Source organism: Apostichopus japonicus, chromosome 5, assembly GCF_037975245.1.
Source record: "Apostichopus japonicus isolate 1M-3 chromosome 5, ASM3797524v1, whole genome shotgun sequence".
In the NCBI taxonomy this organism is placed as follows: Eukaryota; Metazoa; Echinodermata; class Holothuroidea; order Aspidochirotida; family Stichopodidae; genus Apostichopus; species Apostichopus japonicus.
In genome coordinates, this window is record NC_092565.1 from 14,846,208 (window position 1) to 14,862,507 (window position 16,300).

General features: G+C 36.9%; 1 protein-coding gene across 4 annotated transcripts in view; it reads right to left on the reverse strand.

Moving 5' to 3' along the window:
- Nucleotides 1-16,300, reverse strand: part of LOC139967785 (uncharacterized) — a 53,306-nt gene that overhangs the window by 25,091 nt on the left and 11,915 nt on the right. For 3 of the 4 annotated variants that reach the window (XM_071971860.1, XM_071971864.1, XM_071971863.1), the window contains 11 exons: nucleotides 16,158-16,249; nucleotides 13,463-13,576; nucleotides 12,444-12,645; nucleotides 11,550-11,675; nucleotides 10,600-10,763; nucleotides 9,673-9,789; nucleotides 7,304-7,493; nucleotides 5,027-5,046; nucleotides 3,484-3,540; nucleotides 1,917-2,025; nucleotides 1,335-1,490 (listed from right to left, as the gene is read on the reverse strand). In XM_071971860.1, the coding sequence (XP_071827961.1) occupies nucleotides 1,335-1,490; nucleotides 1,917-2,025; nucleotides 3,484-3,540; nucleotides 5,027-5,046; nucleotides 7,304-7,493; nucleotides 9,673-9,789; nucleotides 10,600-10,763; nucleotides 11,550-11,675; nucleotides 12,444-12,645; nucleotides 13,463-13,576; nucleotides 16,158-16,249 (1,347 nt within the window). The remainder of the gene's footprint in view (nucleotides 1-1,334; nucleotides 1,491-1,916; nucleotides 2,026-3,483; nucleotides 3,541-5,026; nucleotides 5,047-7,303; nucleotides 7,494-9,672; nucleotides 9,790-10,599; nucleotides 10,764-11,549; nucleotides 11,676-12,443; nucleotides 12,646-13,462; nucleotides 13,577-16,157; nucleotides 16,250-16,300) is intronic. The other variant, XM_071971861.1, reaches the window with a different exon arrangement.

Sequence of the window (16,300 nt, forward strand, 5' to 3'; positions counted from 1 at the left end):
TATGATTTAGGTAGCAGCTCAGATCTGAATTTCTACTAACAAAAACTAACAATACATGCTCGCTTTTGTTCTAAGAAAAGCACACTGCCTACTTAGGACCTCAAGGGGCTCTGTAAATCATTTCTGTTATATCAAATTTGTGCCTTAATTTTCAACTTAAATGATGTTAAACATGTACTGTATACGGTGCAGTACTAGTTCACAGTTTTTGCAGAAAAACTGCTTGAATATAGTTTTTAATGTAATTTGTTCCATAAACTGTCATATAGTCATCTTAATTGTCATGGTCCTCATCATCTTCATAAGTCATAACGAGATTTATAAAGTGCCATAATTATATGCTCTGCAGGCTGTACTTGTCACTGGGCAAAACAAACATTTACACCCCCAAGGAAGGTGTCACAGCCTGAACTTAATTGCCAAACCAAAGCAAGGTTTGAAACCAGTTCTGAACCAAACTGGATTAGAGATTTCTGGCCAAGCTTTATGATAATAAAGAGGATAATTATTGTATTTACTGCAGACAGAAGTTTTCACCTAAAATGACCTTTGACCTCCAGAGATAAGAATAGAGTTCTGGTATTAAACTATGCTGTATCTACATACTAAGTCCAAAGTTCATAAAAAAACTTAACTTTTGAAGTTGTCTTATTTACAAGCTTTTCAGACTTTCACCTCTGGTGACCTTTAATGATCTTTGACTTCCATCACAATTAAACAATATGCCTAAAGTTTATTCCTTTTTGGGTTGAACCATATGCAAAAGTATGAACTTGATCTTTAAGCATTGCTTTGGAGTTTTTGCATTTATTATATTTCAAGACCTTTGATCTCCAATCAGCTGTGTTCTCACTATGTTCAATCAAAATTGAGTCTTATAAGACTTGCAGCAAGGGTTGCAGATTGATATGAGTGGAAGCACAAGAGTACCCTTTTTACTTTAGGAGTTGCAGAAAATGGTGATGATGAGGAATCACCAATAACAAGAATTTTCAGCAACTGCTGGGAAAAAGTTAAACCACTCATATACTGTAGTGGTTAACAACTATATATCACAGAGCAAAGTATATTCTGGAAAAAAATGGTTGCAGTTGAGAAAAGTCTTTCCAGATTGAAGTGAAACTTTGAATACACTTTTCTACTTATTGCAGGGATGAGCCTGGCCGCCTGGGGTAAAAAAAAAAACGGAACTTTGCAAAAATTGCGGTATAGGCTTCAGTTTGCATATGCTACAGTGTGTTAGGATAATGACTTTGTTCCCCCTGCAGGTAGAAAAGAAATCACGGATATTCCGCGAATTCGCGGAAAAGCTCATGCCTGTTATTGGGCCTCACCTGGAAACTCATCAAAAGCTCCGTTGGGAATGCTAACAGATAACTCTGGTTCGCTGTGATCCCCAACATCATCTTCGCCATTAGCTTTCGTCGAGGTGAATGTGAACCCGTCGTGTTTCAGATTTTCACTCTTATTTCCTACCAGGTTTACTTCTGCTGTAAAAGTCATAAAATTTTGAACAAGTCCTTTTTTGTGACTACATGACCTTAATTCTATTTGGTAGTGATTGAGGTACTCAGTTAAGATGCATGGGATATGGCAGGAATTAGTAGAAATCAGTTGCCAAAGAAGGGTATAGCCTGAACTTGCTTCAAAATGAACGTATGAGCAGAGGCGAGTGCGTGCTGGAACTTCCAGAAAAGTTGCACTTTAGTGGTAAATATAGAAATTAATAATGATCTACCTTAATGTTCTACGATGGCATGCATGCTTAAATCGGACTTATTTTCTACTTTTGATAAGTGTGACTATAACTGCACTTCTTCAAAATCATATTTTTGAAGTTTGGTTGCCATTGAATACTACCAAACATTAATATCTCAATTGATTATCTTCCCTATAAAATGAGATGACTTTAATACCAAAATTGTCTAGTTGCACAGTGGTAGCGAAAGGTTCTTCAGGATATGTCTCTCTCGTCAAGATGTCATCTATGATACCAAACAGGGCAACAGCAGCGACTTCAGTATTCTACAGGTAAAAAATGGCAAATAAGGATGTTAAAAAAAGTGCCTTCTACTATCAATTTTACTTATGATCAATAGTACAGCTGTTTGCAAATACCAAATGGATTTCTAAGAGAAGGTACTACTATGTACCAGACATCATAAACACTTTCATATGACGAAAGCATTGATAAATGCTGAATACCTTTTTACTTTTGTAGGTAATACTATCATGTATCATCCACAGTAACTTACAATAAAAGCATTCCTACAGCCTTGATTTGGTACATAGCTTGTATGTAATACTACCAGACATCACACACACGTTCCTACAATAAAAGCATTGTTACCTTGCTAGATTCCTGTTTACATTTGTAGGTAATGCTATCATGTATCATCAACAGTAACTTATGTTAAAGCATTCCTACAACCTGGATTTTTTATACCAAGCTTGTTTGTAATACTCCCAGACATGACACACACACTTTCCTACTGTAAAAGCATTGCTACCCCGCTAGATTCCTGTTTACTTTTGTAGGTAATGCTATCATGTATCATCTACAGTAACTTAAAATAAAATCATTCCTACAACCTGGATTTTTGTTACCTAGCTTGTACGTAATACTACCAGACATGACACACACACTGTCCTACGATAAAAGCATTGCTACCCCGCTAGATTCCGGTTTACTTTTGTACTACTATCATGTATCATCCACAGTAACTTAAATAAATACAACCTGTATTTGTTACCTAGCTTGTACGTAATACTACCAGACATCACACACAAACTTTCCTACGATAAAAGCATTGCTACCCCGCTAGATTCCGGTTTACTTTTGTACTACTATCATGTATCATCCACAGTAACTTAAATAAATACAACCTGTATTTGTTACCTAGCTTGTACGTAATACTACCAGACATCACACACAAACTTTCCTACGATAAAAGCATTGCTACCCCGCTAGATTCCGGTTTACTTTTGTACTACTATCATGTATCATCCACAGTAACTTAAATAAATACAACCTGTATTTGTTACCTAGCTTGTACGTAATACAACCAGACATCACACACAAACTTTCCTATGTTAAAAGCATTGCTACCCTGCTAGATTCCTGTTTACTTTTGTAGGTAATACTAACATATGATGCACAGTAACCTACAATAAAAACATAGTGTTACCACCTGCAGTTCTGTTACTTTGTTGGTAATAGTTCCAAACACCACATACAATTACCTCAGATAAATGCATTGCCACCTGCTTGATTGCTGTTTACTTTGTATGTTATAATATCAAGTGTAATGCAGTCACCTCTGATAAAAGCATTACTACCATCTGAACTTCTGTTACTTCATAGGTAATACTATAAAGCAATACATACAATTACCTCAGATAAAAGCATTGCCATCTCAGTGCTGGATTGCTGTTTACTTTGTATGTAATAATATCATGCATAATGCTTTGTTTGCAACTTACCGATTGGGAAGAATCATACAGTTCTGGAGATTCTTTCACGTCTTCAAAGTCTGCGACCTGTGTTGTAATATCAATTGATGGGAATACTTATTCCATGTAAATTCAAATGTTATCGTGAACAGCCTAGGCGTCACCTGATTTTATAGATGCATATGTCTGTTATGAGGCGTGAGGAAGCTAAGAGAGAAGATGCAATCAACATCACCAAAAAAAAATACCAGCTTGCATATAAATACTGAGTTTCCAAAGTGTGTTGTACCATAAAGTGGTCACACTGCCAAGAAACACTTGCTGGAAAATGCAATCATTTCAATGATGTGTGGAAGGCCCTAAAGCATTACAATAGCTTCAGTAAATCAGTCTGTCAAAATCCTGAACGATTCATCCAGAAAAAGGTGTTAAATTTGGCCTAATGTTATACTTTCTGTACAACTAAATGTATGGTAAGCAACAGAGAAATCTTTGTCAGTAGCAAATTAATGATCATGTAAGCTGCAGCTGCTGCAGTATGTTGTACTGCAGGGTGCAGGCTGATGTTATGTTGTCAAACAACCTGTGCAGTATTAAAATTCACTTATCTTGAAAGAGCATTAATTCAGTGGCATAGTCAGAGAGGTGGCAGACATCCCCCCACCCCCACCCCCACATACACACAATGTTTTTGTTTTCGGGGGGAAACACATTGATGGCAAAAGTAAAATATATTGCAATGATAAATAAGATGCTACTGGATACAGGCTATACTTGTTTATATGATATAGCATGGTATGATCTGCAGTGCTTGTCAGAAGGTTTCCTTTTATATTAGCTATATACTTAGTCATCTAAAATGAGATTTCTCTGAACAAATTAACATTGTTTCAGTGATATTATTATAAAATATGTAACAAGTATGTGCGGTATAACCTATAACAAGGGAAACTCTTCAACATTGTTTCAAAGCTTGCACCAAGTTTGCATCTGAGCAAACTCAAAATGGTGGTTACGAGCTCTGCCCTCACGTACTATTATAGTATTCGTAAAGTTTTGGTTTTATAGAGACATTAGAAACATGGCCATAGTCCCATTGGGCACTTGCCTCCTCCCCTCCTGCTTGACCGTACAAAATGTCTTTCAAATGGCTAAGTTACATCTGTGAACATGCATCTGATAACATCCACAGGTTAAGTGGTATATGCACTGGCCAGATTTAATGTTGTACTACAGAAAAGTTAGTTTAAATGCTAGAAATGATACCACCATATCGCATCCGAGTCCACTAGTAACGGATAACATTTTTAAGGGGTAGGGAAAACCTCTTGTCTTATGTTTGATATTCGGTAGGTTTAAAAATTGTCAACAAGTAACAAGGTTAGTATGGTAGCCCTAAAACAAAACAAGCACTGCTCATACACTGTATCATAAGTGACTTAATTATACCACAAGTCCTTTTCATCACTTCCACACGTAATTCTAAACAATACTATATTAACTCGAATCTATTGTTAAAACTGCACAGAACCTTATACCTACACAACAAAGTAATGATTAATATCAAACTCACCACTTTGTCTATAAGGTTACCTGAATAGAAAGAGTTAAAATAAAAAATTAAAATAAACAAAATTAAAGAACTGGTTCCACATAACAAACCTGCAAAGTTAGTATTGGTTATGAGCATAACAGATTCAACCCCACAAAGCTACAAAACCTGAAGTAGGGTATAAAACAGATCATGCTTTCTGTAGTGAAATGTATTTTTCGTTTTTTCGTATTGTTGTCTGTTATATAACATTTGGTAACTTTGTTTGACCATACCTCAAATTGTTAAGATTCAGCTGCATAATTATTTGCTCATGCTTAAACGAGTACCTTGCGTGATTGGCTTGTTGAACCCTCGTGATTTATGTTATGTAATAGGTCCTTTTCAATGTCCTTTGATATATATTGGGCGCACACGGAAAAGGGACCACTGGCATTGGTTGCGTTTAGCCAGAACACATAATTTATATATTAAGATCTGAGATCCATGCGAAGCCAATGGAAAGTAATGCCACGTAAGCAGTTGGTGATAGTGTGTGCTGGAAGTTCTCGACATTAAAGGGCTAAAGAGGTATTTTGGTGTTTATATATTATAAGTTAAATGCTTTCTTCATGTGTATTTGATGGTTCATGTTTGTGCAATAGTGAAATTTGTGTAGTTTTATTTATGCCAAAAAACAAATTATAAAAATGTTGTATTTAGTACTGTAAGTTCTTTTTTTTGTATTTTCGATAGTTTTACGGGAGTTATAGTCATAAACGAGTGCGGAGCCAATAAATTGCGGTGACTTTACCCTAGTTCGAAACCATCCGTCTTTTTTCGTCTTGCCACGACCGGTACACTTTCAATGCTGGATATGTATCGTACATGATACACGGTTGCATCAATATATATGAGTTCATTTATCACAGTATGAAATACAGTGTATAGTGTCAAGCAATCCAAATCTTGTCAAAACCACTTTAACATATCAATAACTAAGTCAGGCAATATGCATAGATCAGGCAGTATGGGTAGAAAGATTATGTGGTACATATCAATATAGATAGTATCAGATAGTAAGTATAGATAGTATCTGGTAGTATGTATGGATTAGATCATATAGTATGTCTAGATCAGATCCAGCAGTATAGATAAGATAGGTCAATATGTTTAGATCAGAATGGATCAGTATTTATAGATAAGAACAAGTAGCATGCATAGATCAGATAGGTCAATATGTATAGATCAGATAGGTCAATATGCATAGATCAGATAAGTCAATATGTATAGATCAGATAAGTCAATATGTATAGATCAGATAGGTCAATATGTATAGATCAGATAGGTCAGTATGTATAGATCAGACGGGTCAATATGTATAGATCAGATGGGTCAGTATGTATAATTCAGATAGGTCAATATGTATAGATCAGATAGGTCAGTATGTATAGATCAGATGGGTCAATATGTATAGATCAGATGGGTCAGTATGTATAATTCAGATAGGTCAATATGTATAGATCAGATAGGTCAGTATGTATAGATCAGATAGGTCAGTATGTATAGATCAGATAGGTCAATATGTTTAGATCAGAATGGATCAGTATTTATAGATAAGAACAAGTAGCATGCATAGATCAGATAAGTCAATATGTATAGATCAGATAGGTCAATATGTATAGATCAGATAGGTCAGTATGTATAGATCAGATGGGTCAATATGTATAGATCAGATGGGTCAGTATGTATAATTCAGATAGGTCAGTATGCATAGATCAGATGAGTCAGTATTTATAGCTAAACCAAGCAGTATGCATGGATCAGGTCAATATAAACAGATGGGTCACAGTATGCCATAGATTAGATGGGTCAGTATTTATAAATCAGACAGGTCAGTATTTATATATCATATAGGTCAGTATGCATAGATCAGATAGGTCAGTATTTATAGATAAGACCAGGCAGTATGCATGGACCAGATGGGTAAGTATGCATAGATCAAATAGGTCAGTATACATAGATCAGATGGGTCAGTATACATAGATCAGATGGGTCAGTATTCATATATCAGATAGTATCAGTATGCGTAGATCAGATGGGTTAGTATGCATAGATCATATCAATATGTATATATCAGATAGGTCAGTATGTATAGATCAGATATGTCAGTATGCATAGATGAGATTGGCCAGTATGCATAGATCAGATGGGTCAGTGTTTATAAATCAGATCAGATCAGGTCAGCATGCATAAATAGTATGATCTCTTGAACACATAGTCCATACATATCAGGTGTTACCTCATACTCATACTTACACACTTCTTCATTTTGGCAGTATGGTATCTGGGAGTCACAAGCTATTAGTCCTGCTCGGAAGCCAACCCTTGTAGGAAATTTTGGTTCTTTGACATTAATTTGAATACAACCACTTTTAACTGGATCTTTGAAGAAGTGTGAGCTTGTAGTTTGAAGGAGTGCTCCAGATTTGAATGTAATGGTCAAATTCTAGTGAGAGATAAATAAAAGGACTTAATTATCAAAGCAGTCAGTCTGACATCAGTTGATGTTTTATGCCACATACCCAAAACTTCTAACCTAGCATGAAAAAATAATGCCCCTATCCTTCTACTTTAAATTGATAATAGCTGCATACAACAACACTAGGTCTCATGTAAATGCCCCTATCACCTCAAATTAACCTACCATATCTCCTTGCAACAATACAATGTCACATTTCTATGCCCCTTATCTTCCACTTTAAATTGATTATAGCTGCAAACAACAACACTAGGTCACATGTAAATGCCCCTTTAATTTCACTACTAACCTAACATACCTACGTGCAACAATATGTCACATTTCTATGCCCCTTATCTTCCACTTTAAATTGATTATAGCTGCAAACAACAATACTAAGTCACATGTAAATGCCCCTTTAATCTCACTACTAACCTAACATACCTACATGCAACAATATGATGTCACATTTCTATGCCCCTTATCTTCTACTTTAAATTGATTATAGCTGCAAACAACAACACTAGGTCTCATGTAAATGCCCCTATCATCTCAAATTAACCTACCATATCTCCTTGCAACAATACAATTTCACATTTCTATGCCCCTTATCTTCTACTTTAAATTGATTATAGCTGAAAACAACAACACTAGGTCACATGTAAATGCCCCTTTAATTTCACTACTAACCTAACATACCTACGTGCAACAATATGATGTCACATTTCTATGCCCCTTATCTTCCACTTAAAATTGATTATAGCTGCAAACAACAATACTAAGTCACATGTAAATGCCCCTTTAATCTCACTACTAACCTAACATACCTACATGCAACAATATGATGTCACATTTCTATGCCCCTTATCTTCTACTTTAAATTGATTATAGCTGCAAACAACAACACTAGGTCTCATGTAAATGCCCCTATCATCTCAAATTAACCTACCATATCTCCTTGCAACAATACAAGATCACATTTCTATGCCCCTTATCTTCCACTTTAAATTGATTATAGCTGCAAACAACAACACTAGGTCACATGTAAATGCCCCTATCATTTCACTACTAACTTACCATATCTACATGCAACAATATGATGTCACATTTCTATGCCCCTTATCTTCCACTTTAAATTGATTATAGCTGCAAACAACAATACTAAGTCACATGTAAATGCCCCTTTAATCTCACTACTAACCTAACATACCTACATGCAACAATATGATGTCACATTTCTATGCCCCTTATCTTCTACTTTAAATTGATTATAGCTGCAAACAACAACACTAGGTCTCATGTAAATGCCCCTATCATCTCAAATTAACCTACCATATCTCCTTGCAACAATACAAGATCACATTTCTATGCCCCTTATCTTCCACTTTAAATTGATTATAGCTGCAAACAACAACACTAGGTCACATGTAAATGCCCCTATCATTTCACTACTAACTTACCATATCGACATGCAACAATACAAGATCACATTTCTATGCCCCTTATCTTCCACTTTAAATTGATTATAGTTGCAAACAACAACACTAGGTCACATGTAAATGCCCCTATCATTTCAAAACTAACTTACCATATCTACATGCAACAATACAAGATCACATTTCTATGCCCCTTATCTCCCACTTTAAATTGATAATAGCTGCAACCAACAACACTAGTATACATGTAAATGCCCCTATCATTTCACTACTAACTTACCATATCTACATGCAACAATACAAGATCACATTTCTATGCCCCTTATCTTCCACTTTAAATTGATTATAGCTGCAAACAACAACACTAGGTCACATGTAAATGCCCCTATCATTTCAAAACTAACTTACCATATCTACATGCAACAATACAAGATCACATTTCTATGCCCCTTATCTCCCACTTTAAATTGATAATAGCTGCAACCAACAACACTAGGTCACATGTAAATGCCCCCATAAATTCACTACTAACCTACCATACCTACATACAACAATATGATGTCACATTTCTATGCCCCTTATCTTCTACTTCAAATTGATAATAGCCACGAACAACAACACTAGGTCACACTTAGGTCCCACTTGGACGACCTTATCCTCTAACTCTCATTTATAACCTATCTAGAGTTGCATGCTATTAATTTTAAAGTACTTTCTCAAGTTCTACTCACATTGTCATCGACCAAGTCCTTACCACCGACTGATACTGTGAAGAGATCGAGACTCCTGAAGGTACTGGCAGCCATTCCTTGTATGGCTATTCCACAGATGTTTGTTGCATCATGAAACTGAAGGAGAAAGAAAATACAAATTTCCTCATATTAATAAGACCTTAATATTACATAATCCCAAAATATACAGCACGTCAAAACATACATGAATATTACAGGACTATTTGTGTGGCATTTGTGTAAAGTCGTTGTTGTGTGACCCTGTATATAGTTCACTAACTGAACCCATTTCTACTCCAGGCACAATGCTCAAACTCATTAGGTTCATAATCATGTCAACATGATTATAACACTCCGTAAAAGCATGTGGAAGAATTGTTAACATGGTGACTGCATCCGTGTTGTCTAATCTGATTCAAATGATCATCGTCAAGGCCACATTGTCATGGCAACTGTAACGGAAGAAGTTAGGCCGGCTCTGTTAGCATTACTGTAATACTAAGACTAATGTTAGGCTAGGCTAAGTAGGCTACACCACAAGATAGATGGTCAGCAAAACAGTTTTCACTGGACAAAGAATCGATAAGTAATTGTTGTCACATTTTTTAACTTCCTTCAAGTTCACCAAAAATTGCCAATTTAAACAACCTAGTAATACGACGTCTTAGGATAAACCATTAGCATGGTTGTCACGATAATTCTAAGGGCCAAATTAGGTCAGTTTTATGATCGTTCTATTTATCACAGCATTTTTTTTTTTGTCAAGGCGTATAGGCAAGTAGGAAACAGGGTTCAAACTTGCATGGTATTACAACTATCCCACAAGATAAGCTCAATGCCATAAACATTCTAGTATCAATGAGATATAAAGCTCTACCTTGTATGATGCTCAAGTGCATAATGATGATGGTACCCGCATTAACTCACCGCCATGTACATTTGGCTGTCATTTGCAGCTGGAGCCCACCCTCCAAAAGTTCCTTCTTTCCACTCGTTGATTGTATTATCACTGCTGTGCAGAGAAGATAATTCCGAGGATACACCGATATATGTAGCCACGTCGTTTCCAATCCCCACAATGTACCAGCCATCTGTCATAGAATCAAGAGGCAGAAAACATATTCCTTTAATAGTTGGCTGTTAAACTGTTTTGACAACCAGTTTATTAGAGCAATTCTTTCCTATTTTTTGACCATATAAACTTGCAACATGACAATTGACCTAATAACTGCTGCTGATTGTGGTCCATGTAAATGATATAAACAGCTGATACCATGTAAACTATCAATGCCAATGAATAGGCAGATGATACCATGTAAAGTACTCGTGCCAATGGCTTAGCAACTGATACCATTTAAACTAGATTATACTAATGAATAAGCAGCTGAAACCATGTAAACTGCTCATGCCAATGGATAATCAGCTGAAACCATGTAATCTATCCGTGCCAATGGCTCAGCAGCTGAAACCATGTAAACTCTGAACGCCAATGGCAAATTAGCTGAAACCATGTAATCTATCTGTGCCAATGGCTCAGCAGCTGAAACCATGTAAACTCTGAACGCCAATGGCAAATTAGCTGAAACCATGTAAATTATCCGTGCCAATGGCTATAAGTAGCTGAAACCATGTAAACTATCCGTGCACATGGCTAATCAGCTGATACCATGTAAACACTTCATGCCATTGTCTTGGTAGCTGATAAACTGTGTTTAAAAAATCAACACGGTATGCTAACATGAAGGACAAAGATATACAGTAAGCCGCAAGTTTTCTATATTTTTAGAATTGCATGCATTTTTAGAATTGCTGAGCAGCACTCTATAGAGACTGACGTCTTGCCTTTAGACGCACTGAAAACAGCCAGAAGTTCTTACCTGCTGCATTAGTGTATTGGTTGCTAACACCCAGGTGTTCTACGGCATTCGAGACTGTTCGGCATTGATAACAGTCGCATAGCGATTTCACATCCTCGACGCAATTTAGGTCTTGTCTACACTCTCCTGCAGAAGTCAGAAGAAAAACAAATTGATTGCACATACATATGTGGCTTGCTTCTCCCGCCCACACTAGTCACACTTTTAACAATGTCGGTTTGCCAATGAAGACTCTCCTGAACTTCGGTCATCTTCTGTCGTCATCAAATGCCACAGAAAACGATGGCTTTTTTGCGTCAAGAGAAGAGTAAAACGGTTAAAAATATGTATATCTGTATTCAGATTGCAGCTTCATACTTTTTAACCAAGTAATGCAAAATTCACATATAAAGCTGTTTATATCCCTCACTTTAGCTCTGTACGACCACTTCCGTACTCCAAAGTAGTATGTAGCCTACATTCAACCAAGTACTACATTACCACATACAAATTACATGTAATGTTTCATGCTGCTTCACACCTAATTATCATTCCCTTTTCATGATCCTTTCTTTGTTGATTTTGGAGGATTCAGTATAACAGATAATCTTATCAGGTGGTACCTTAGTACCTTCATTGAAGAGGTGTGTCCGGCACAAAGGGATTTTGGTTAACTCTATTTAAAATCCATATCATTCAACTTGTTAGGCCAAGGATCTTAGCCAGTTATCCATCTATTTGTAGTTCCCCCCCCCTCCTCCCTTTCCTACCTCTCCCCTCCCCGCAAGCATCCTTTAAGAAAAATTACCATGATGATGAGGAGGAGGAGGAAATGCAGGATAAGATAAGGGCGGTAGGACGGAGGTGTAGGGAGAAGGACTACGGAGAAAGGTATCAAACAGGAATTAAACCTACCCGTCTGGTCCCAGAATGAAGCCAGTCCTCTGGCTAAACTTGAATTTGCTGGTGGAACCTCGATAATGCTATCAATCATATCCTTCATATCTTGATCTGTCTCAACGCCTGTGAAATCCATTGTATTTGATATTGCGAGGGTAGACGGGATTGCCAGACCAGTGCTGTTGCTAACGTTGATTAGATTAATCCTCAGAAGTTTCTACAGGTTTTGGGGGAAATAAAATCGACAACATATAAAAGAAGAGGCAAAAAAAAAAAGAATCCTTTCTGCAGCATAGTAATGTTTAAAGCATGGTGACAATTACACTCCCAAGTTTGTTCCAAACCAAGTACCATCATTTAGAAACTTAAAACCAGTATAAAACGAGACATATTCTGACTGGAAATACACTAGTCTAGCCTGTAGTAGGTCCAGTAGAGTAATTACTGCACATGACCAATATTCTATAATATTCTAAGTTTTTATGAGCCTTTTGTGACAGTTCTGCACCATGTCACTGCTGTATGGTCATGGATACTTTTCACCTGCTCCCTTGTGTCTCTGTGATGTTCATCAATGCAGACACTGACTCCACAGAGAAAATTAACCACTGCATCAAATTAGTTGTTTTGTTTTTTTCTTTCTTTCTGAGATGAACATAATTTTTTATTCAAGAATATCAATGGGCGAAATTAGTAGTAATCAATAAGAAATGAAAGGCAGGAGGGAAGGCAGAGTTTTTCGACGAATGCTATGTATTCTCCATTTTTATGACGCTGGAAACTTAGTCAAGATTTCATTATCTTGGGAAGAGAGAAACAAATGACTCTCCCAATTGTTGTCATGACTACCAGTCACTGGCTTCAATAATAATATTGTGATTTGGATAACTGAGTTTAGCAGCAGAAAGAATTTGAATTTTTAAGTACCATAATTTAGGTCACCACTCCTCTTCCCCATCCCCCGCCACCCCTCCCCCCACCCATGTGGGCATGTGAAACAAAATTAAAATAATTTCAACTACCGAGTGACTTACCCATAGGCCAGGGCTATCATCATGAGATGACCAGACCATGATCTTGAGAAAGATTTTACTCTCATCTTGTGAATCCACGTCTTTGTACCTTTCTATGTGCAGGACGTGTAAAGTCTGTCGCAAATAAAAGGTGTAAAAGTAAGTTGGCCTGACATTTCGATCTTAGCAGGATCTTCTTCAGAGGCTAAATGACAAGTAACAGTTACAGAAGGGACAAAAACACGGACAGGTTAATGAGCATGGTGAACATGTAAGGGGATTAGTAGACAAGGATGCATGTTTTAGTTGTTTTAATAGTTTATTTCTTATCTTTTGTATTTTAATGGTTTTAAGGACCCTTTGGAAATAAGCTTTTAGCTTAAAGGGTTATCCTTGGCATGTTATCTTCTTTTTGATGCATTTAAGTATATTCCCTTCTTGTATTTTAATTGTTTATCTTTATGTGCAATTTTTGTTTGTATGCAGTTGAAGATTGATATCTTGCCGAATAAAATCAAATCAAATAAAAAATCAGATGGAGAGCAGAAAGAAAGAAACCAACAGGGGAATGGCAGAGGTAGGAGATAAACAGTGGAGAGACAAAGAGAAGATTAAGGGAAGGTCGTACTGAATAAACTGGAGGACAAAGACAGAAAGGTGTGGAGAAAAAAAGGGGTGGAAGAGAGCTATGAGAAGAGGAGTGATGGGGGGGACAAGGGGAGATGGAGGGGGGGACAGAAGAAAAGTTAGTCATGCAATTAAAAGTGATCACATGTTTGACATTCCAACGCTTGCGTGTCTCATCATAACCTGAGCACATTCACTCTACCATGTCAAGCGTGAACTGGTAACCTTTTTTTAACACTGTGCACCCTCTATGATCAGATGCCACCAGTCAATGGCCTCCCTCCTCATTCTACCACACAAAGTGTCTAGAACATATTTATTTTCACTGTTGTCTAATCGTGTACAGAATTTTGATATAATCAGGATCTCTTTCCATGCTTACTGAGGAGTCAGGTCTTTGGATCAGCTTCTGCGCAGAGCCTAATAAGTATCCTTTTCAATTATGAGGTGTTTTTGGGTGGATTATGGGCTCTGCCCTATTCCAGTTCTCGAGAAGAAGTAAATACATAGCATTTGGTATAGTTTTGATACCCTCCCTTGAATTTTACCTCACCATCATCACGATTGATTGCTTCAGTGCATGATATGATCTGATGGCGAGAGGACGTATTTATGTGTCTCCTCATTGTTTGTGAACAACAAGTAGGATTTAACATCCATCCGGATAAATCAGTTTTTCAGCATTAAAGGAGTGTTATATACCTATGATGAATGGTGAGACTATACTGTTTCTTATTCTTTAAGAAACTATTCTAGTGGTTTTCTTATTTTCTTCTTTCACATTTAAAGCTCGCTAGAGAGGAGCGATAATACACTGCTTGCCAAGTAAACCGATCTTTGACTCAGTCATTTGTGTCACCCCATCTCTCCCCATGGGCGTCACCACACCGACAACTCAGTTGACCACTCCTGGCTTTACATTAGCTTAACAGTTTGAGGATTAATTTTGTGAGCGACAGGCACCAAATAAATCAGTTATCATAAAAATCATAAATAAGTTCAATAGTTACTCTCTTTGTTTCTTATGCGTATTTTGAAGTATTTATGTTGCAGTGCCAGAGACGCTGTTCTCTATAGTGTCACCTTTTTTAATGCTAATTTAGCGAAAAAGGCGAGTTTCCTAGAGGAGGAATTGTCAAGGATTTATTGTTTACTACCTGCATTTAATGACATTCTATTCTTGTCCTTTCATGCTTCCTTGTGAACATGTTGCTTTAAAGTTTCATGGAAGCCCAGCTTGAAGTGTGATGGACGGTGAGCTAGAATTCGAAACCAACCGAGACTGCGGGTTGACGTTTTGATTTGGGAGTTTACCGCAGCATGACAAAAACAGAGGGGATTGATACTGTATGCCCTCCCAGTTTGGATGAAGGATTTGTGCTCTCCACCCTGAAAAACTACCCTATTTTATACTACAGTGTTCATGCTTTAAACACTGAAGCCATCAATTTTCCATTTTGTGGAATGTTTTCGATGTATCTAATATTTTTGGAGTTTGCTGATGCCATAGCCAAAGCTAGCTTTTCTTGCATTCTGAGCACCGATTCTTGAGGAGAGGGTGTGGGAGAGGCTGGTAGGATGATTTGTGGACTGCTGCCACCAATAGTACAAACACTTGCATTTGTTCAAGTTAGTCAGTATGGTTGCTACAGTATAGTAGAAGTGCTGTATCAGTGTTACAATTACCCTGACGTATAAACATTATGAAATATTATAAATATTATATAAATAAACGAATATTGGCAAAGAAGTTTAATAGAAAATGGAGTACTCATCATTCAAACCAAAACAAGTGATCAGATTTTGCTTAAGTTGTTGCTTTGCAAAAATAATCATCAGTACTGACGTTTTCTTTGGCTAGGCAATTATGGAGCGACTGAATAATATGGTAGTAAAAGAAGTCGGGTAATCCAAACAGCAACGTAATTGATGTTTAAACTTTGGTACAAAATATTCACTAAGTGGAACTTAAAACTTGAATAAGGGATCCTTGGAAGTGTCTCACAAAGTCTAACAAACAACTACAACACTCAATCCTGGCAATCACATCATGCCACCAGAAAAATATTTAACAAATCTTAAGCATTACCCTATTATCATGGAATTCCTGAGGGACAAAGTCGCAACAAGAATTCGACTTCAGCCATGTGAAAGTACAGCTAGTTCCACAGGTGTCCACCTCTGAAAAGGAAAAAAAAAAATCACTGAAGATTTTGTACCGTTTGTTCTTTG